The sequence below is a fragment of the Gracilinanus agilis genome, chromosome 4 (assembly GCF_016433145.1).
Source record: "Gracilinanus agilis isolate LMUSP501 chromosome 4, AgileGrace, whole genome shotgun sequence".
In the NCBI taxonomy this organism is placed as follows: Eukaryota; Metazoa; Chordata; class Mammalia; order Didelphimorphia; family Didelphidae; genus Gracilinanus; species Gracilinanus agilis.
Genome location: NC_058133.1, coordinates 35,061,847 through 35,081,711, shown reverse-complemented (window position 1 = coordinate 35,081,711; position 19,865 = coordinate 35,061,847). Strand labels below are relative to the sequence as shown.

Sequence of the window (19,865 nt, the reverse complement as noted above, 5' to 3'; positions counted from 1 at the left end):
GAGGTCATATCTAGGATCTGACAGCCATGGCGGCGGAGCCTGCGGAGGTAAGGGTATAGTGGTAGTCCGGGGTGGGGGCGGTGGTGCCTGGAATGCCGAGCTCAGAACATGGAGCCCAGGCTCGGCACTCAAGGCCTTAGGGGCCCCGCGCCGCTGCCTCTGTCTGTTTGTCCGTCCTGCAGTCAGTCTAGTCAGTCGCCTAATCTCCCTTCCCCCGCTCATGCGATCCCCCGAGCGGCGCTCTGAGGTCTGAGCTTACCTCGCAGGTGGAGGAGGCCGCGCAGGTCTTCCTGCTCATGCGGAAGGGGCATCGCATCTCCCGCAACGTGCGCCTGGCCTGGTTCCTGAGCCGTCTCCGCCAGACTGTCCGGCCGGCCTCGGCTGAAGAGCTGGTGAGCTCAGCGGGCTGTGGGAGGGATCCGGGAGGGAGAAGTGAGGGGCCTTGGGGCTCTGGCCCTTGACCCTTCTCCTTTTCCCGCTCCTTCAGCAGCACTCTGAACCCGAGCTGGCCGTGCTCAGCGTCCTCCCTCTGGGCTGGCAGCCGGATGAGCCTCTTGGGCCCCCACGCCCGCTGCTGCTGGTGCCTTCCACGCGGGTCACCTTCCTGGCTTGGCGCTACCGCTTCGTCATTGAGCTGGATCTCAGCCCCTCCACGGGCATTGTGGTGAGGAGACTTGGAGGGAGTGGGTCTGCCTCTCCCACGAGGAGACTGTTATTCCCCTTCCCTCACTCTGACTGTCAGGACCCCCTTGCCCTTTGAGGAGTCTGTCACCCTCTCCCTCAGTTTCTCTGATTTCTCTCCCCTCCTCCCCAGGATGACTCCACTGGGGAAATTCTCTTTGATGAAGTGTTCAGGGCTCTTTCACGATGCCTGGAGGGGCTACTACGGCCCTTCCAAGTCCCTGGCTCCTCCATCACCTTCCAGCCAGAGATCTATGTCACCATCCAGGCTTACTCTTCCATCATTGGTCTACAGTCCCACCAGGTAAGGAAGGGCCTCTCAAGACTACCCCCCCCTCCCCTTCCTTAGCACCTTAGTTTAGCTGCTAAGAGTCTGAGGTGGGATTTGAACCTAGAGTTTCCTGGCTGAGTCCATCGAGCACCTAAGCATGGGGGGGTCTTAGTACTTTTGTAGTCCCCTAAGCTCAGGTGCAGGATGAGCTTCTTAGCTGGGTGACCCTGGCAGGTGCCTCATTCTCTCAAGCCCCATGGCTTTGCCTTTAAATGTGGTTAAGAGTAACATAGACTTCAAAGAGTCTCATGTGAGAGCACATGAGCTGACATGGTTCTAGCACCTTTCTATAATTAAAGCACCAGATACTAAATTCTGCATTTTCAAAGCTTGTTATGATGTCTTATTTTCTGCCTGGGCTTGCATGGTCATGCCTCCCCACCCCATGCCTCAACTTCACATCCATTTTGTTGTGCCAAGCCCAATCTCCTTATTGCACCTTGGAACCTCATGCCCTCCCTGCCTTATCCCAAATTAGGGAATCTGAGAACTGAAGGAATCTCAGAAGCATCTGAGCCAACCAAGATCTGAATAAAATTTCCTTCAGCCTTCTGGACAAGTTGCTGTCCAGTGAGGAGAGGAGAGCCTGCCCCACCAAGCATTTATTAAGCACCAGCTGGGGGCCAGGTTCTTTGTGCATGCAGGGGGAGCAGGAGCAGTTCATGAATATAGTCAGAGGAGTTAGGATGTTCCAAAAGACAGAGAGCAGAAAGGAGAGCGTTCTCAGTATGAGTCAAAGCCTGAGCAAAGACATGGAGATGGGAGATAGAAGATGAACTCTTGTGTATGGGCACCAGCAGGGAAACCAGTGGGGCATCATGTGGAGTCAATCTCAAGGAAACATTATCTGAAGCCAGTTTGTAAAGGACTTAAATGCCAAACAGGAGTTTGATTTTGTCAAGAGCCATCAGGGAGTTCCAGTGAGGAGAGGTCTCCCATTGTGGGGGTTCCAGGAGAACAGGCATGAAGGTGGAATTGAAGTTAAACAAGAGAGTAACAAGCAATTGAGGAGTATTCCTTTGGCTACTGTGAGGAAGGTGGATGAGAAAAGGAGAGACTGGAGACAGGAAGGAAAGAGGAGGCTGTTAGAATACAGGGTTTGTTCTGTGTTCTCTCACAGTGCCAGTGATGAGGGGTCAGCTAGGGTGATGGCTATATGAGGGTAGATAAGGGAACATATGTGAGCAGTGCAAGGGGAGAATTAACATGACTTTGCCACTGGTCATTTACAGGGAAGACAGAGAATGGGGGGTTGAGGATGACTGAGGTTGTGACTGTTTTGGAAGAGGAGAGTTGACCTGGGTGAGATAGGCAAGTAGGGGAAGAGTGGTTGGTGGTGGTGATGGCAGCCTAGATAATATTTGAGAGGCCTGCAGAATGTCCAAGCAGAGATCTGGGCCTGGAGCCCAAAAAAGATGGAGCTTGTGAGGCTCAGTGGTGTAGAAATGAGAGAGAAATCCAGGGGGGCTGATGAAGTCACCAGGGACAGAATGTAGAAAACAAAGAGGATATGATATGGTCCAGGGTAAAACATGGAGGAAGATGCCGCCATGGAGACTGAACAGAAGGGACAGGAAAGGGGGAAAGGACCCATTCAGGGTCTGAAGTAGCCAGAGGTTGGATTTGGCCATTAGGAGGTCACTGTTGACCTTGGCAAGCCACTTCAGCTGAGGAGTCTGGCCAAGTGCCAAGTGTTATCAAGCAAAATTCTACTCCTGGATATTTTGCTCCTGTTTTTGTCTTTTGGGGGCCAAGTAGAGTAATTCTTCTGGCTTGCTTCAGGCTAAATGTACCCCCGATTCTTTCTAAACCAAGGAGAACAAGTCCTGCCTTGGTCTCTTTCCTCCTTGTTACATCCTTCCTCAAATATGGTGCCCAGTCCTGAATGCTAGTTGTGGACCTCCCTTCTTAGCTCAGACTAACTTTGAGTTAGCTTCAGGTGCTTCCATGGTGAACTGACAACCCACCAGGACCCCCAGATCTTTCTCATTCACACTGTTTAGCTGCTTTTTTCCTGTGTTTCCCTTCTACGGTTTTTAAAAAAGATGGGCAAGATTTTGCCCCTGGTAATGCTATGTGGATGTGAGTATCCTGGTAGTCAAAGGGCTGCTGTCCAGCTTGTGATGGAAGGACTTGCACTGTTTGGCCCTTAAGGACAGGTGCAGGAGCTCAATGTCAGGACAAACTCACCATGATAACTGTCCCCCAGTGCAAAAGGCTGCCTCAGCAGGGATGAGCCTCCCCTCCCTTAGAGGTCTGCAAGCAGAGGTTTGTCTGGCCACTGGTCGTCAGGAGTGCTGAGGTCCCTGCCAACTCCAATTCTTGGATTCTCTTGTGACTTTGTCACATTCTCTGTTCACTGTCCCTGCTTCTGTCTTACATGGTATGCTTAAAGATCTTATTTGTTGGATAAACTCCCTGTGAAGCCGTATTGGGCTCTTCAAACAGACACTTTCCTCTTTTCATTCTCATTGGTTTTTTTTCTGTGTGTCTCAGAATTTTGTTCTTTTGATTCTTATAGGCTGACTTTCTTCATTGAAGTTTTTCTTTGAAAGGGATTCACCTAAAATCTAGGAGCATATCAGACAATTTCTGATCTTCTCTTCCTTTTCTGGCACAGATCCAAGTGGCCATTCACTACAATTTGCTTGTCACTTTCTCTAGCTAAAAGAAAGCTAAGGCCCAGATTAGAACAGTGACATATTTAAGGTCACACAAGTGGGAGGAAGTAGCATTTGTATTCCCTTACTAATCCTCAATTCCTCTGACTTCAAACACATTGATTGGGTGAGAATCAGACCCAGGATCTGTTTCCCCAGATAGTGTTTCCTTTGCCTTCTAGGTGATGAGAACTTCTAGGTTAGGTCTGTATTTGTTTCCTCTCTCTGTCCTAGCAATCTATTGTGACCAAACTGCTGCTGTCTGGTCATGTTCTTCACTCAGATACTCTCTACCAGTGTCTTCTCTGCCTCTGAGCTTTCCTTACATGAGTTCTTAACGTATATAATGATCATCAGTGCTCTTGGCTCCACCCTCATCCTCTATCCCCAAGCTACACTGTAGTTATGGACTTCACCTGTGTGGCCCTCCCCCTCCCCCCAACTGCTGCCCAGCATAAGGCATTCTAGGTCATTGTGCTTTCTCTGCCCTCATTCTTGCATTTCTGTGTAGTTGTCTCAGGGGCCATGCATGCCAAGGTTGGGGCTGGCCCAGTGGTTTCTGCCTTGGACTTTCTTTGGCTCGCTCACTACCTTCTTGATGATAGCTGCTTTATTTGCTTGAATAGACAGAGATGACCCATTTTCTCTCTGCACTTTCTATTTCAAGGAAAAACGCTGGCTTTTGTCTCTGGCCCGAAGCTATAGCTTATGAATTGAAATCCTTTTCTGGACCACCATCTTGTTAATCAGCTGTTCATTTCCCAAACCTGCTTTTTCCTTCTGAATCCCCTGCCTCTGTTTTTTTTTTGTTGTTGTTTTGTTTTTTAAACCCTTACCTTCTGTCTTGGAGTCAATACTATGTATTGGCTCCAAGGCAGAAGAGTGGTAAGGGCTAGGCAATGGGGGTCAAGTGACTTGCCCAGGGTCACACGGCTGGGAAGTGTCTGAGGTCAGATTTGAATCTAGGACTTCCTGTCTAGGCCTGGCTCTCAATCCAGTGAGCTACCCAGCTGCCCCACCCTTGCCTCTGTTCAAAGCAATCACTTATCACACATTTACTAAGGACCTGTTGGGTGCCAGGCTTTGGGGACACCAAGAACTAGTTCCATAGTCATTGTCCTCTTAGTGCTCAGGGAGTGATGGTGAGACATATCTTTATCAAAGTAGATGCAAAATCAGTCCCAGGCTCTTCAGAGAGTTGAAATTTCATGGAAAACCCTCATTACCTTCTACTTTGTATGTCCAAAGGCTTGTTGTATTTGTTGCCAAGTTCAGAATAAAGGATGCTTTATTTTCTATATACGTAACTGTGTGACAAACTTGACTTTTATTGTTTTGATGCACAACAGAAATACAAGGGACCAAGAGGGAGGCCTTAGGGCAGTCCTCAGACCCAAGGACCCAGAGCACATATACTACAAGAGTGACTGTGATTCCTGGAGTAGATCAAGTGATTTAGGAGTGGGAGTGCTCTCTTGAGACTCATGTTAGGAAGGAGGAACTCTAGTTGTTATGGTCCTTTTTTGCCCATGGGGAAACTGAGGCTTAGAGAGGTGAAGTCATTTGCATATGACCCCTTCAGAACCATGCTAGTAAATGTCTGGAAGGGAATTCTAGCACAGGCTTCTGAGCATTCCATCTAATCCCTAAGAGAAAGAATACAAGTTTTTTGTTTTGTTTTGTTTTAAACCTTTACCTTCTGTCTTGGAATCAATACTGTGTATTGGCTCCAAGGCAGAAGAGTGGTAAGGGCTAGGCAATGGGGGTCAAGTGACTTGCCCAGGGTCACACAGCTAGGAAGTGCCTGAGGCCAGATTTGAACCTAGGACCTCCCATCTCTAGACCTGGCTCTCAATCCACTGAGCTACCCAGCTGCCCTACAAGTTTTTGATTAACTGTGTGCCGGGCACTGCTTGTGCTGAGTGTTTTACAAATATTAACTTGTTTGATCCTCACAACAACCTTAGGAGGTAAGAGCTATTATGATCCTATGAGGAACCTGAGGCAAACAAGGTAATCATGTACGGTCAAATTTGAACCCATGTCTTCTTTGCTTAAGGTCCAGTTGCTTCTACTTTGCAGCCCTAGAGTTCATTCTGACCTCATTTAGGATACATTTCAATAAGGACATGGATGAGCTGGAGAGGGTCTAAAGAAAGGCAGCCAGCATGGGGAAGGATCTAGATTCCCCATCGTAGGAGGAATGGCGGGTGGAGCTGGACATGTTTAGTACAGATTTCCAGGGAAAATCAGAGCTGTCCTCAAGGGGAAGGTTCATTCAGTTGAGAAAGGATGAGCCTTGTCTTGAGGTCCTGAGACACTGGGATTCTATAGCCTCCTCCCTTGGTCCCTCCCAGGTATTGGTTCAGGGTTATCTTTTGGAACCATCTCGTCGAGAAGTGTTCTTACAGCAAGTGTATGCCCAACTCTGTGTCTTTGAGAACAAGGTGGCTGCTACCCTTCAGCAACAATATGAGCCCCGGAGCCAGGTATGTGGGCACAGGCTGGCCACCTTGGTGCCCCTGGGGCATAATTGAGGCTTGGACTTCTGAGGCCCCAGGGTACTACTCAAACATGTAAACACAGTCTGGGCCCCCAGGGCAAGTCTAAACACTTGTGTACCCTCTGGGTACAGGCTGGGTACCTCTGCACCCTTGGGGCACAGTCTGCTAGTGGTAGTGACAGGATCCTGGAGTGGGGCTTGATTGGTCAGGACTGAGGGATCAGGTTGGGCTGTTGTTTATATAGGAAAGGAACAGTAAGATTGTGTCTTGTTGGCTTGGGCTTAGGTGGAGGCATCCCTTTTGGGCCAAGATCGGCCCCCAAGCTCAGCAGCAGTCTCCATGGTGACAGCTGATGTTGGTCTTGTCAGTATGATCCGTCAAGGCATCCTAGCTCTGCAGCTCCTGCCTTCTAACTCCAGTGCTGGTTAGTGGATATTGGGGGTGGAATGGGAGGAGAGGGGAAGGCAGAGGATGGGAGCACAGGGCCTCCCAGAACAGGGGCACTGGGGAAAGTGTCTTCGTACCCAGAGGGCACAGTCTGGGTACCTGAAGGGCAATAAAGGCTTGTTGATCAGGATCGGTGGATCTGCTCTGAGGCTCTGTGAGTCTGATGATGGGGGGGAATCTTGGAAGCTAAGCTTGGCTTGGGGGCTGACCTACATCTTAAGAAGGTGAGAGGTTGGCCTGACCACTTGAGGGGGCCTGCCTGACTACTGCCTCCCATCCAGGCATCATTGTGATCACGGATGGGGTGACCAGTGTCCCAGATGTTGCCGTGTGTGAGACACTGCTGAACCAGCTCCGCAGTAGCACTGTCGCATGCTCCTTTGTGCAGGTAAATCATTTAGGGGGCTGGTGAGGTAGGTGGAGGTACCCCAGGCTTGTCGGGCTGGGAGTGACTTGGCCTGAGGTGCATTCTCAGGGCTCCCCTCAGTGCTCCTGGCCTCTCTTATCTAGTTCCCTACCCAAGAAATCAGTTCAATCCCCAATGTCTCTTGTAAGTGGCTTCCAGCCTCAGAATCACTGCCTCACAAAGCCTCCTATTCCATGTGTGAGGACTGAGAAAACTCTTCCCTGTGCAATCTGGAAAAAGCCCTCTTATGGCTTCTCCCCTCAGATTCCTTACCTCAATGCCAAAAAACCCCACACCCCCAGCCTAACCCCTGCCTCTCCCTAGGTGGGGGGCGTGTACTCTTATGACTGCAGCTTTGGTCACGTGCCTAATGTGGAGCTAATGAAATTCATGGCCATGGCAACTTTTGGTTCCTACCTCTCCACGTGTCCTGAGCCTGAGCCTGGCAACCTGGGATTGACTGTCTACCACCGGGCATTTCTTCTGTACTCTTTCCTGCGCAGTGGGGAGGCCCTGAATCCTGAGTATTACTGTGGTGAGGAGGGAATGGGCAAGATTGAGGGTAGGACTGACTCAAGGGAGCCCCCCAGCCCTGATTCCTTGCCCTTCCTCTTCCCCAGGCTCCCAGCACCGGCTGTTTAATGAACATTTGGTGTCAGCCAGCAGTAATCCTGCCCTGGCACTGCGGCGGAAAAAGCACGCTGAGAAGGAGGTGCCGGCCGACCTGGTCAGCACTGTGTCTGTACGCCTGAGGGAGGGCTACAGTGTCCGTGAGGTCAGCCTGGCCAAAGGTGGGAGTCCTGCTAGCTCTTCTGTGTCTGCTGGTCATCCCATCCAGGGGAGGAGTGGGTTAGGGGAGGGCTCCAGATCTGAATTGGGCCATGCTATAGAGCTGAGGACAAAGAGAGCCTGAGTGGGTGGGTGGGAGGGAGTTTCTGAGCCCTTCCCCTCTGACTGCTCCTCTGACTCCCCTTCCCCAAAGGGGGCTCCCACTTGGAGGTAAAGCTGGTGCTCCTCTGGAAACACAACATGAGGATCGAGTATGTGGCCTTGGCCCCCTGGCCTTTGGAGAGCTCAGGGTCTCGGGGGACATGGGTGGAGGTGACCATGGAGGGAGGCTATGATATCCTGCACGATGTTTCCTGTGCCCTGCGGCAGCCTATCCGCTCCCTCTACCGAACCCACGTCATCCGCCGTTTCTGGAACACATTGCAGAGGTGAGTTCTTTTGGGGTACCATGAGACCCTTCCCAAAGTCACCCTGGCCAGCTCTTGGTCTGATCTCCCATCTTACAGTCCCTCTGACCTTCCCCCTCGTCTGGCACACAGTCATGAAACATTTGTTAAGTGCCAACTGTGTGCCTGGTACTTCAACAAAGCCCCCAGGAACTCACAGTTTAAGGAGGGAGACAACATGCAAATAACTGGCCAAACAAAATCTAGACAGGATACGTAGGAAATCGTCAGTAGGAAAGTACTAGAATTAAGGGGATCAGGAAAGACTTTCTGTAGAAGGTGAGACTTCAATTGACACTTGAAATAAGCCAGGGTAGCCAAGAGTTGGTGATGAGGAGGGAGAGCAGTTCAGACCATCCAGCTACAGTGCCTGGAGTTAGCACATGGAAGGTCTTGTTTGAGGAACAAGGTGATGAGTTGTTTTGGACATGTTGAGATTAAGACGTCTCCTGGACAGCCATTTGGAGGTGCCTGAAAGGCAGTTGGAGATGAGAGACTGCTAGTAAGCAGAGCCCGGGGTAAGATAGGTAAACTTGAGAATCGTTAGCGTAGATAGTGATTGGACCCATGGAAGCTGGTGAGCTCACTAAGGGAAGCAAGACAGAAGAGGAAGGATAGAGGAAGAAAAGGGGACCCAGGACAGAACCTTGGGGGGCCCCTATGATTAGAGGGCAAGATCTGAAGGAGAATGTAGCAAAGGAGCTGAGGAAGTAGATAGGAGGAGACCCAGGAGAGACTATATCCAGAAAACCCAGAGAGAAGGGCTGACCAAGGAGGATAGAGTAATCAGTAGTGTCAAAGGCTGTGGAGAGGTCAAGGAGAATGAAGATGGAGAAGAAAAGGCCACTGGCATTGTTAATTAAGTCATTAGTGATATGTTTGGAAGGAGCAAAGTAACTTTAGGGTCTGCCTGGGGTCAGCTCTGCAAAAGCAGTCAGTTTTCTAGGGGAGAGAGACTGGGGATGTCAGGATGAGATCAGGGCAGTACTTGGCCTATTTCCTGAGCCTCTTCTCCCTCTAGAGATGGGGGAGGAACATCTAGCCAACTACCATATCTGCTATGGTGATGCCTTGGATATGGCCTATTGTGTTTAGGAGAGAAATGGGCTCATTCTCTTGCCTTTTCTGTTGCAGCATTAACCAGACAGACCAGATGCTGGCACACCTCCAAGCTTTCTCCTCTGTCCCAGAGCATTTCACACTTCCTGACAGCACCAAAAGTGGAGTTCCCCTCTTCTATATCCCACCTGGCTCCACCACTCCAGTAAGTTGCCCTCACCACTCTTTGCCCTTTCTTGGGAGGCCTCTTTGAGATCTTCCCTAGGCCCAAGCCCTCTATACTTCCTCTAAGCCTTCAGGCCCTTAGGAAGTGTCCCCAGGTCCCTCACTCTAAGCCTTAGTCCTTCTCCAAGGTTGACATGTGGTCCTCACTAGACCCAGACCTAAGGAACACTCCTTGTTCTGAGTTATGTGCTTTTGAAAATGAAGAACAAACTGATCTGGGGATGGGTGGGGAGAGGAGGGAGCTTTAAAGATGCCCATTTGTAGAGCATGGCCAACTCAGAGTTGTCTGGGAACTCAGCAAGATCCCTTTAAAACCCAAGATGTTGTTTGCAGGGTGGGCATACTTGGCTCATCCCAGAGAATGGGCAGGTTGGGGTTCTAACAGCCATGGCCAACCCCTCCCCTCTGGCTTCCAAATGCAGGCCAACTTCAAGACCGTTCTTATCCCTAGACTGCAGAAACCTACTGGGAGTATTAATATAGTCTAGACAGGATTGTATTTCTGGGAAAGAAAGTGATTTTGCTGAGAAACCAAGAACTAAAAAACAGGCCTCCTCCCAAGGAAGAGTTTACCTTAAGATCTACACTTGACTCCAAGCTAACCAGAGAGGGCATCAGTGATGGCTCAGCTCAAGCACTCCCAAAGCAGTTTTCAATTCAGTTCAATTCAGCAAATGCTTATTAACATTCTGCAGTATACCAGGCCCAGTGCTGAGTCCTAAGGACCCCAAGGCTAGACCAAGCCCTTCCTTTTGCCAAGGAGCTGACATTCTGCTGGGGGTTATAGTTTATGAACAGGTGAATCTTTTACTGTTCCCTGGAGGAAGGGATAAGGGCAGGGTCCCTGTAGGAGGCAGTCCCTGTAAGGACCTTTAGGGAATGTTTAGGACTACCAGGTGGGAAGGAGGGTACAGCTAGTGGTGCTGCCCAAAAGGCAGCAGGGAGCAAGAAAGGAGGTAACAGGAAGCAGTTGGTTTGGAGCCTTGCTGGTGGGGAAGGTTTTTGGGGTCCCCAAGAAAGTGATACCCAGTGTGCTTCCTGGCCAGCTTAGATTTTTAAAACCTGTCTAGAAGATGGAAACAAGCCAGCTAGCACCAGTATGATGGTGTCCAAACTCAGGAGAGCTCATAGGGTTCTTGAGAAGGAGCAAGATGCTGGTCAGGGGGACAGGACAGAGAGGGCCAGGCCACCTCCTAGTGTTTTGGCTTGTAAGACTAAAAATGAATGAATACTCCAAGTATTTAAATTTATAGGATTTAATAACAAAGTGAGAGAGAAAAGTGGTTCCTTCAGCCGAGTAAGCAGAGCAAAGAGCCAGACCCAACCTACCACACTTGAGCCAAAGCCCCGCAAAAAAGTCCCCTCAGCGTGGGTTTCAGCAAATTTTTAAACAAGCCCATGCTAGGGTGCAACACCAGGATGCAAGACAAAGGAACCCTGGGAAGAGTAAAGAATGCTGGGAAATGAAGTCCCCAGGGTACAAATTTTTAAAACACAGGCTGATGACAGGGCTAAGAAGACAATTGGAGAGTACCCTCTACCTCTGTGAGAACTCTCTGCCTAGCAATTGGGACTTCTGGAGGATTGTAGATGGCAACTTCTCAGGCCTTGGGGGAGTGGGGGGGGTGGGGGTGGGGAGGGAGTGTTCCTGTTTTCACAAAAAAAGGAAAAGAGATTTTGTCATCTGTAGACATGAGGTGGGTTCAGTTTGTTAAACCCTAGATGGCATCCTTAGAGAGAGCATGGAGAGAAGAAACCAGCCTGGCCTCATGAGCAGGCCATGCTGGACACAAAGCTTCCTTGGGTTGATTGAACTGGCTACATGACTGTGTTGAAGGTAGCTGTGGTGTAGCAAGACCCTTGGTCCTGAGTCAGGAGACTTGGCTGTGAGCCCTGAGCTTTGACCCTTCACCCGATGTTTGGGGGGGGGGAGTGGGGGCACAGCAGTGGCTCAGGCATCTTTGAGGGACCTGGACCCAGGGCCCATTGTGAGCAGAGGGCAGCATTTAATGCATGGTTCCTTGTGGTGAGTTTCACATTTTTGTTAATGATCAGGAGAAATGCATAGATGTATAGCAGTTCAATGTTGGGGAGACAGAGTCCAAAAGGACTGACAGTTTGGAGCTTTGGATGGAAGCTGTAAAATTGAGGCTTGGGTATCAACAGAGAGCAGTTGTTTTGAGAATTATCTGGGTATCTGAGTGGATTGCAAGCAGAACGTGAGTTTAGTAACCAAGAAAGTCTGGGGCTGCAGTAGAGAGGCAAAGTCTGGAGCCTGGTGGTTGTGTGACCCCGGCTCTCTGCGCAGCCCTGGGCATCTCCACATAGGAAGGGCAGTGACAAAGAATGTCCAGAAGGTATTTTGTTTTCGATCCGTTAGCTAATGGATAACTGTAAGCATTTACATAGCACCTTTTTAAGCCTTACAAAATGCATTATAGATGTTAGCTCATTAGGTCTTCAAAGCTACCCTGGAAGGTGCGTACTGTTATTATCCTCATGTAACAGATGAGGAAACTGAGACTAAAGGTGGTGAATTGACTTGCCCAGGGTCTCACAGCTAGTCAGCCTGATTCAGCCTTTATACTCAAGTCCTGCTGATTATTGCACCACCTAGCATCTGATGTGACTCACCAGCTAGTTTGAAATGATGAGGACTTGTGAGTAAGTGGCCATTGCCTCCTAGAGTTTGTGCTGCAGGAGAGGAAATTTGGGTATAGACTGACAGGGATTTTAGATTTGGGGAAGGCAGATTTCAAAGGCACCAGAGGAATGACAAATAGGATCCATGGAATCAAATGCTTCAGGAAGTATGAGAGATGCTAAAGGAGCAAAGTCTGAAGGCAACAAAGGGAAATGATTCCAACAGGGAGAAAAAAAAAATGGGATTTGTCTAGGATCTGATGAGGGTACCCTGAGGGGAGCTCTCCCACTTACTCATGGAACATTTTTTTTTCCCCACTTACCCATGGAACATGGAAATAAGGGCATGTCACAGAGGATGATTATAACAGTGGGGAATGAATGTTCACTATTTGCAAAATTCTTTAATAATATCAGAGTAAAAATAGTGTTAGGAGAAATGCTAAAGATTGGAATTAGCTGAGTGAGGCTGGCAAGGGAAATGATGTCTGAACAAAAGGGCTCATTCGGACTCTTTGGGGAAAGAGGGGCTCAAGGAAGGGGGAAGGAATGGCTTGGACAGCTATAGGGCCAATAAGACCATCACTAAGAGGAGAGCAGCAGTGAAGTGAGCTCTGAGCATCCAGAGTCCTCAGAGTTACCCTGGATGAATTCAGAGCCCCTGGCCCAGGGGAAAGACAGCCTGGGAGGGCAGCAGAAAAGGGCAGCAGAAGTGTAGATGAAGAAATGGCCTAGGTTTCAAAAATGAAAGAGAAAAGATCTTGGAATCAATGGGACAGTGATCCTGCCGTTGATTCCTGGCAAAATTCTAGACTGGATTGTGAATTCTCTGGTTTGTGTCAATGTTGGGACAAGTTACAGGGAGTCAGCTTGTTTCTTTCCTTGACCAGGTTACCAAAGAGAGATCAGGGAATGCTGTGGCTCGAGTTTTCTTGGGCTCTGGCAAGTTCTCCCTTCCTTTTCCCACAGAGACAGTTAAAGATGTGGACTGGGGAAGAGTGTGACTGAATGAATGCTGCTTGAATGGCCAGACTTATGGTAGTCATTCATGATCCAGTGTTAGGGATTTGAGCATTGATTAAGCACCTGTAGCAAAAAAGAAAGGGCTGCTAGGTGGCTCAGTAGATAGAAAGAGCCAGACTCAGAGATAGGAGGTCCAGGATTCAAATCTGGCTTCAGACACTTCCTAGCTGTGTGACCCTGGGCATGTCACTTAACCCCCATTGCCTAGAGTCTAGGCCCTAGACCTTGCCCTTCTGTCTTTGAGTTGTTTCTAAAATAGAAAATAAGGGTTTAAAAAAAAAAAGTGGACAGCAGGGGACCTTACCTTTTTTTTTTTTTTTTTTAAACCTTTACCTTCTGTCTTAGAATTAATATGAAGTATCAGTTCCAAGGCAGAAGAGCATTAAGGACTAGGCAATGAGGGTTGTTTTTTTAGTTTTATTTTTTTCTATTTTAGAAACAACTTGAAGACAGAAGGGCAAGGACTAGGCTATGGGGGTTAAGTGACTTGGCCAGAGTCACACGACTCCACCTCTGGGTTTGGCACTCTATCCATTGAGCCACCTAGCTGCCTCCAGCTTACACTCTGTTAAGGGAGAGAGCGTAGACATGTATAAGGAAATATAAAATATATGCTCAGTGCTTTATTGTGAAGACACTGGCAGGACAGGAAAGAAAGACCTCACTTAGGCCTTATGAGCTTTGAAGGAGGTTCCCCAGTGGAATGTCTCAGAGATTTGGGTTTGACTTTTTGTTCTGTAACATGTTTATCAAAGACTTGCAAAAAGCATGGTTGTCAAACTTACCTGTGACACAAAGTCAGGAAGAAGTGCTAATACAGAGATCTAAAACTATTTGATCTCAACTAACTGAAGCTTTGGGTTGAACCTAATGAGTTGAAAAATCAGTAGGGATAAAATGTAGTATCTTACCCTTGGATTCAAAAAACCAACTTCCTAAGTAGAATATGGGGAAAGAATAGACAGGTAGCCATACACCTGAGAAATGATCTGAGGGATTTAGGAGAACGTGAGTCAGCAGTGGTAGCATGGGGCTGCTACCAAAGCGAGTGGGATCTTGGATTGCAGTGAGTGGCCTGGCTTCCAGAAATAAGGAGGCCAGACCATATTTGGAAGAAAGACATTGACCAGCCAACCAGGATGGCAAAGGGCCTTACATCTTTGCTGAGAGTGGATCATTTGAAGGAAGACTCAGAGGATGTTCAAGTGTTTTCAAGTACTTAAGGCTGTCCTATTGAGGAGGCTATCCTATGTCCTTGTGTTGGCTTGGCCCCAGAAGTTAGCACCAGGAATGATGGGAGATTTTCAAAGAAACAAATTTAGGCGGAATTTCAGGAAAAACTACATGAAAAATGGAGCTCACCAATGTGGAAAGGGCAGCCTTAGCAAGTAGTGGGTACATCATATTTTTGACATGATATTCATTTCTTCTTGGCCTTCATCTCCCACCATCTTATACCCTTTCTTGTGATGAAGCAAAGTGATTAAGCAAAACCAGCATATTAAGTATCTACATCTGAGCGTGTACCTCATTGCATATCCAATTTCTTCCTGGCTCTCCATAGTGGAAGAAGCTGTGTTTCATCATTGGTTCTCTGAGACCACGGTTGGCCCTTGCAATTAATTAGAGTACAGTTGCTTTTTAAATATCATTTTCATTTTTGTTAGTCTGTGGCTACTTTCCTAGGCTCAGCCAAACTAATCCCAGGAGACATCACCAGCAGGCCAGCCACGTAGAGGGGAATCCATTGGACCTGGCATGAAACAAAAGAATTCCAGTATATTCAGACCATCCTTAAACCTTGAAGAGGCCATCAGTATTCTAAGCAGGAGGTAGCTCCTTGTTCAGTGGTCAATGCTAGGAGAACTGAATGTTCTCAATCTTGACCATAATGAGAGCCAGAAAACAATGAAGAAAATGATCCCTATTTGTGTGGAAATGACACAGACACATGTAGGTATAGATAGCATAAACATAGAGTGAATAAATACCAAGTAGTTAATCATGGGCTTGTCTGGGAGGAAAGGCACTGGCAGTGGAGAAGGTCAGCAAATGATTTCACATAGGAGGGGATGATTGAGTTAGGTGTGTCTAGAAAGAAGAGGGATTCCCGGAAGCAGATAGGAAGAGAGTGCATTCCATGCACACGGATCATCCAGGGTAAAGGAAGAGAGGCAGCAAATAGTGTTGTTGTCTGGGATGAATATGGAGAAAGTTAGTTGGGTCACATCTCTAAGGTTTTGGACGGGAGGAAGGTAGGCATAAGTAGTTGCCAAGGCTCTGAAGGGCTTGAAAGGCCAAACTGAGTAGTTGATCCATTCCAGAGGCAATAGGGAGCCACTGGAGTTTATTAAGTAGGGAAAGGGACAGAGTCACATTTGTGCTTCTTTGGCAGCTGTGTGGAAGGTGGACTGGAGTATGGAAAAATGAGTCCTGGAGGGCAGCTGAGTGGCTCAGTGGATTGAGAGCCAGGCCTAGAGACAGAAGGTCCTAGGTTCAAATCTGACCTCAGACCCTTCCTAGCTGTGTGAGTCACTTAACTCCCATTGCCTCGCTCTTACTGCTTTTCTACCTTGGTATACATTTTAAGGCTAAAGGTAAGGGGTTAAAAAAAAAAAAAGAGTCCTGGAAAATAATTATAATTAGGAGGCCACTGCAAAAATCTAGGTAAGAGATGCTAAGGATCTGAACAAAGGTTGTAGTTAGCCAGGGGAATTTGTGAAGGGGTAAAGAAAGATGTGAAAGAAAGAGCCAGTTGGGCAGCTGATTGGATCTGAGGGGTGAGAGTCTTAAGATAAGGCCAAGGTTGAAACCTGGGATTTTAAAAGGATGATAGTACTTTGTTATAAAGATATTTTATTTTTACCAATTTCCAATTATATGTAATAACAAATCTCATAAGTTTTCCGAAGTTATATAATCCAAATTGTCTCCCTCTCTCCTTCCCTCCTCTTTACTGGGCCTGGCAAGCAATTCGATCTGGTTTTACGTGTGTCATTCATGCAAAATATTTCCATATTGTTCATTTTTGTAAGACAATAAAGAATGATAGTACTTTGAACAAAAATAGGACAGTTTGGAGGAGGAGAGGTTTGGGGAGAAAGATAACCAGTACTGCTTCAGAGATGTTGTTTTTGGGATGTCTCCAGGACTTTCATTTCATCTAATGTGATGATTAGGGTTGAAACTCAAGAGGGGGAGAGGCTGGGGCCCCCTAGGGTTTTCCCTCTGAGATTGCCTTATATTTCATTTGTCTGTACTTATAAAATGTATGTACTGTGTAAGAAATATAATTGGGGTTTTGACACAATAAGAGAATTATAAAGTTATATTGTGGTTGCCTATTTTAAAGTATTATAGCTTAAGTCAAAATGACTTTTAGCAGCTTTTATTTACAAAGAGGTGGAAAGAGTGAAAGTGGAAAATGTAGATAGACAGATTCTTAACAAGCCTACCAGCCCTAAGAGCTTCTCTGGGGAAGTGAAATCTGGTTCAGCTCCCTGGCAGGAGGCTTCCTTAGGTTTCTATCTCCAATCTCCATGTGGAGTCTTCAGCCAGAAGTCCACCAGCACAGCCCCCTCCAAAGCCAAAACAGGAATCTCAGCCACTCGCCCAGGAAGCCGACACAGGATCCAGGAAAGGAATGAGCCTCTCCAAAACCAAGGAAGCAAAGAGTCCTCTAGCCCAGCTCACCAACACAGAGAGAGAGACTGAATCCTCAGGCTGGCCTTTTTAAAGCAATTTTCTTCATGCTACTTCCTGTCACTCCCCTACTTTATGGAAACCAATTGCAGCCTCCCAATTTGCCTAGCACTGATTGGGCGGGGTGGGGGGTGGGAGGTAGGCAGTGGCCTTTGGAGATGTCACTTACTCTAGTAAGTGACTTGTGGCCTTTCTGGTTTGGATCTCTTCTCTGTGCTCACGCATAGAACCACTGGGTCAAAGGCTATGCTCAGTTTATTGACTTTCGGATCCTACTTGTTTTCCATTCTACCAGGCAAGATGAGGCTCCTTGATAAGTGTATAATGATTATAAGGCTCTATAGAATGTATTTATCTATAAATAAATGCAAAGTGGGTAGTGTCTTATTGCTTTCGTGTTGGGTTGAGAGAGGTGAAATCTCAGGATTGTTTTCATTTCCTTTTCTCCTGGTGATTTGGAATGGAAAGTCTGTTGCTTTTCCCAGGTAAGCATCCTTTAACTAGCATAAGACTTAGGGGCCTGCAAGATGGGGATTATGGAGAGGGATCGAATTCAGTTGAACAGTTGAACTATCTCAGGTCTATATTAGAGACTGTTGGTGAGGCAGTGGATAAAGTTCTGGGGCTAGAGTCAGTAAGGCCCAAGTTCAAGTCCTACCTCAGACTTAGGCAAGTCAGTTCACCCCATTTGCCTTAGTTTTCCTTATCTCTAAAATGAGATTAATAATGATATCTCTCCTAGGGTGGTTGGGAGAACCCAGTGAGATAATAATGATAAAGCTCTTTGCATATCTTGAAGTACTATGTAAATGCTCACAGTTATTCTATCTTCCTATGGAACTGCCCTTCAGTTCCTACAGATAGCTTTCAGGCCTGTTCTGGGACTAACCTTCTCTAGGATAACCTTCTTCATATCTTAGAGTTCTCCTTGTCCTGGTCATCCTCCAAGATGATCACTCTCCAGGTCATACCCATCTCTATCTTCGTACCAGGTGCTCTCCCTTCAGCACAGTGGCTCTGACTCCTCTCACTCCCAATTTGCTGCCTACTGGAAGCCTGTTCTCTCCATGGATGCCAACTCCTGGCAGCGCTGGCTGCACATGCACAGGCTGGTGCTGGTCCTCGAACATGACACGTAAGGGCTCAGGCCTGGGGAAGGGCATGAGACCACTGAGTACTGCCTCTGGGAGACAGATGTGTTTTCCCCTACCGCTATTACAGTGATGGCTCGAACCTTTTAGAGATGGAGTGCCATGCCACCCCCACCCCCCCACACACACACAATGTGCCAAGCCCTTTCCCACCCCTACATGGTGGGTATACCCCCACTCCCCCTTATCCCAAATAGGGGAGGGAGGAAGTACTTCCATTAGGCTGCTGGACAGAGGGGTGGGTAATGTGAAAAAAATGTTATCAGATGTGGTGGAGAGGGGGAAGGGAGCAGTTCTACCCCAGTCCCTGTGCCTTTCTAGTAACAAATTTGGGGGATGAGGGGTGGGGAGGGAGGGTGGCCGAGAGCCCATAGAGAATGTTCTGTGTCCATTTTTGGCACCCTTGCCATAGGTTTGCCATCACTGCCCTATCAATTAGCAAGCAGCCCAGAAAACTAGGCCAGAGCCATATTGTGACAGGCTTTCAATGTTAAGTGGTAGAGTTTGTATTTTAATCTCAAAGCAATAATGAGCCCCGCTTTGTGAAGCAGAGCAATGCTTACTCAGACTTAAGGTTTAGGAAATCATGTTGGCAGCTGGGTGAAGAATTGATTGGAGAGAGAGAGGCAAAAGGCAGTAAAAACAATACTATCAGAGCCTGTTATCAGAATCCGGGCTAGAAGGGATGAAGGACTACCTTAGGGTGGCTATGCTATAAGTGGAGAGAAAGAACAGGTGGGAGAGATGATGAGGAGGTGGAATCAGCAAGACTTGACAGCTGATTGGATGTGGGGGAGAATTGGGGGTGGCAACTAGTTTGTGAACCTGAGTGACTAGAATAGGGAAAAAGTCTGACAGAAATGGGGAAGTGGGGAAGGGGAGGACCAATAACAAATTCTACTTGGAGCATGGAGAGTTTGAGATGTCTACAGGACATCCAGTTTAAACTGTCCAAGAGGAGTTTGAGATATACAACTGGACCTTGGGAGAGATGAGGTAGGTCCTTCATCAGGGACCCCTCTCCCAAGGCATGGCATCAAGGCCTTGGCTCTCCTCCTAGGCCCGTCCCCAAACACCTACACACACCAGGAAGTAATGGACGCTACAGCACCATCCAGTGCCGTATTTCACATTCTGCATTGACTTCTCTTCTCCGGGACTGGAGCAGCTTTGTACTCGTGGAAGGTTACTCATATGTCAAACTGCTGCACAGGTTTGTTGAGGACAGTGCATAGGTATGTGTGTTTGGGTGTGGGTGTGCACGCACACATGCTTGTGATGGTCTGTGCCTATGTGGGTGCGTGCGTGCGTGCGTGCGTGCGTGCGTGCGTGCGTGTGTGTGTGTGTGTGTCCGTGTCTATCCATCGTAGAGGAGGCCAGAGTTAAGGTCAGAAAGCTGAATCTCTGTCTGGGGAAAGGAAGCGGATATAAGGAGAATAGAACAACTTTCAAATCTTCTGAATCCTTTTATTTTGGAACCTAAGTCTTATAAGTGGCTCGAAGGAGTTTGACCAAGTGAAGTAGGGCAGGATTTGAATCTGGGGAGGAGAAATTGAGTAAAACTTTAAGGTGGACCAATCTCCGCTCCAGAATTAGCCTTTTGAAAGAGATCTAAAATTAGGGACTACTAAGGAGGACATTGGATATAGAACCTGAAGAAAGCCCAAGAGTGAAAAGGAGAAGGTAGTTGGCAACTCAAAGCATGGTAAGAAAGGAAAGTTAGGTAGGACCATTAGAGGGCTAGGCACATTGACAGAGCAATTTGGTAGGTGAGACAAATTGGTAAAAATGGAAAAGA

At 47.8% G+C, this 19,865-nt stretch overlaps 1 protein-coding gene across 1 annotated transcript in view; it reads left to right on the top strand.

Annotated features, from left to right (window-relative positions):
- Window positions 1–26: 26 nt before the first annotated feature.
- The window catches only part of SZT2 (SZT2 subunit of KICSTOR complex), a 75,578-nt gene continuing 55,739 nt past the window's right edge, over window positions 27–19,865 (top strand). The window contains exons 1-13 of the mRNA XM_044674831.1: window positions 27–47; window positions 267–392; window positions 488–664; window positions 815–985; window positions 6,030–6,161; window positions 6,468–6,600; window positions 6,905–7,011; window positions 7,354–7,564; window positions 7,650–7,820; window positions 8,012–8,246; window positions 9,399–9,528; window positions 17,909–18,051; window positions 19,128–19,280. Coding sequence (XP_044530766.1) covers window positions 27–47; window positions 267–392; window positions 488–664; window positions 815–985; window positions 6,030–6,161; window positions 6,468–6,600; window positions 6,905–7,011; window positions 7,354–7,564; window positions 7,650–7,820; window positions 8,012–8,246; window positions 9,399–9,528; window positions 17,909–18,051; window positions 19,128–19,280 — 1,910 coding nt within the window. The remainder of the gene's footprint in view (window positions 48–266; window positions 393–487; window positions 665–814; window positions 986–6,029; window positions 6,162–6,467; window positions 6,601–6,904; window positions 7,012–7,353; window positions 7,565–7,649; window positions 7,821–8,011; window positions 8,247–9,398; window positions 9,529–17,908; window positions 18,052–19,127; window positions 19,281–19,865) is intronic.